Genomic DNA, 1,804 nt, shown 5'->3' on the forward strand with positions numbered 1-1,804 from the left:
CCCGCCTCTCCCCTCCCCACAGCTGCTCCTCCTGCTCCGGGGACGGACCCTCTCCCCCCACATCGCCCCCTTGACGAAAGGGGTCTCGGCTCTGCCATGACAGTTCCATCTCCGGGGCCCCCAAGACTGGTCCCCAGCCCCCCACCCGTGCATGTCACTGCAGAACTCTGCTGCCAGCTTACCCTCCTCCCGGCGTGAGCTCCCCACACCTCCTGGTGCCCTCGCCTCCTGCTTGCCGACATCAGTGTACTCCATCATTGTCCGGATCTTTTCCCAAAAGATTCCTCAATGCTTTTCTTTTCAAAAGGGAAAAAAAAAGGAAAAAAAAAACAATGCCAACCGCCCAGCGCCCGCGAACAACCCAACAGTAACAAAGCGTGTGTTCGGGATGGAGGAAGGTAAGGCCGCACACTTCCGTTCGCCGCTTGCTCCGAAGGGCTGGGCGGCTGGGTGGCCTGCGGGGGGCCGTGTGTGCACCCCTCCTCCACATCCACGTCTCCTTCACACACTCACACGGTCCTGTCTCAGGGAGCAGAAGAGCAAGGGGTTTGACGGGGGCATGTAGGCAACGGCCCAGGAGCACCTGGGCCCCGGGTTCTTACGCTGGTAGCCAAGCTGCAGAAGCAGTGACCCATCCCCTTCCCTCCGCACTCACTCATTCATTCATCCATTCATTCATTCATTCAAGAACTGCTTTTTGAACATCAACTATTTTGTAGGCTCTGTGGTTTGGCACTAGGGAATCAAACACAGAGCCGGCCTCCAAGGGACTCCCCCCACATGGACGGTGACGCACATGTGAGCAGACGATGCCCAGCGTGCTAGGGGGCCCCAGGCAGGAGTCAGTACAGAGCGCTGTGGGGCCTGGCCATGCTACCAGGGCGACAGCACAGGCTTTCGGGAGTACTAAGCTTCAAAGATAAGTAGGTGTCCTGGGGGCCACAGGAGCCTGGGAAGGGCTTTTCCCCGGATGAGCACACACCCAGAGGCCTGGAGCAGCCTCGCAAGGCCCCCAGACTGCCCAAGCTAGTTATCTGGATTCCTCAAATCCACTTTAGTGAGGTGGGGTCTTGGAGAAGAGCAGGTCCCGGAAGGCAGTTTGATAGAGGTGAGGAGTTGAGAGACCTCATCCTCAGAGCCCTTAGGAGACGGTGAAGGTTTTAAGCAGAGGAAAAGCAAGATGAGGTTTGTGCTGCAGGCAGAACTCTCTGGCTTTGGGATGCGGTGGCTTGGAGAGGGGGGCTCGGGGGGTCTGGAGACCAGTAGGGAGCTTTGGGAGTTATCCAGTGGGCAGCAGCCACAGGCAAGGACAGGAGGGATGAGGCCGGGGGAGACGCCCGGGACCTGAGTCCAGCAGAGCCTGGTCACCCGGCAGGCAGGGGCCACCTCTGTCTCACCCAAGTCCTCGCTGGTGAAGAGAAAACACGAGCAAGACAGCACAGGCTGTCCCTGGCCCTGGGAGCCCCAAAATCATCTTGAAATATCTGTGGCATCTGTCCCCCCACTCACAGGATGGGGTGCGGGGCGGCCGTGCGGACTCGCGGGCTGGGGTCCCTGCGCTGCTGGGGGGTGGCTGCAGGGCAGTGGGGGTCCCCCGCTTGGTCCCAGGCTCCCCGCGCCTCGGCTTCCGGGGCGGTGGGGACGCACCTGCACTTTGCATCAGAAACGCTGGGCCTGCCCCGGGGCTGCTGCCTCTTCTGCCCCTTCGTCCCGGGTTCTCTTTGGGGCCTGGAGTCCGGCAGCCCCTGCCGCCCTGCTGGGACCTCGCCTCCTCTCTCCCTCCCAGCCTGCTGTCGGCGCCCCC

At 61.6% G+C, this 1,804-nt stretch overlaps 1 protein-coding gene across 5 annotated transcripts in view; it reads left to right on the top strand.

The window, feature by feature from the left end:
- Window positions 1–1,804, top strand: part of BCAS3 (breast carcinoma amplified sequence 3) — a 591,772-nt gene that overhangs the window by 587,759 nt on the left and 2,209 nt on the right. For 2 of the 5 annotated variants that reach the window (XM_010861583.1, XM_010861582.1), the window contains one exon: window positions 308–398. The exons of the other annotated variants lie outside the window; for them this stretch is intronic. In XM_010861583.1, coding sequence (XP_010859885.1) covers window positions 308–398 — 91 coding nt within the window. The remainder of the gene's footprint in view (window positions 1–307; window positions 399–1,804) is intronic. 5 annotated transcript variants of the gene reach the window in all.

The sequence above is a fragment of the Bison bison genome, unplaced genomic scaffold (genome assembly GCF_000754665.1).
Source record: "Bison bison bison isolate TAMUID 2011002044 unplaced genomic scaffold, Bison_UMD1.0 scf7180017864472, whole genome shotgun sequence".
Lineage (NCBI taxonomy): Eukaryota > Metazoa > Chordata > Mammalia > Artiodactyla > Bovidae > Bison > Bison bison.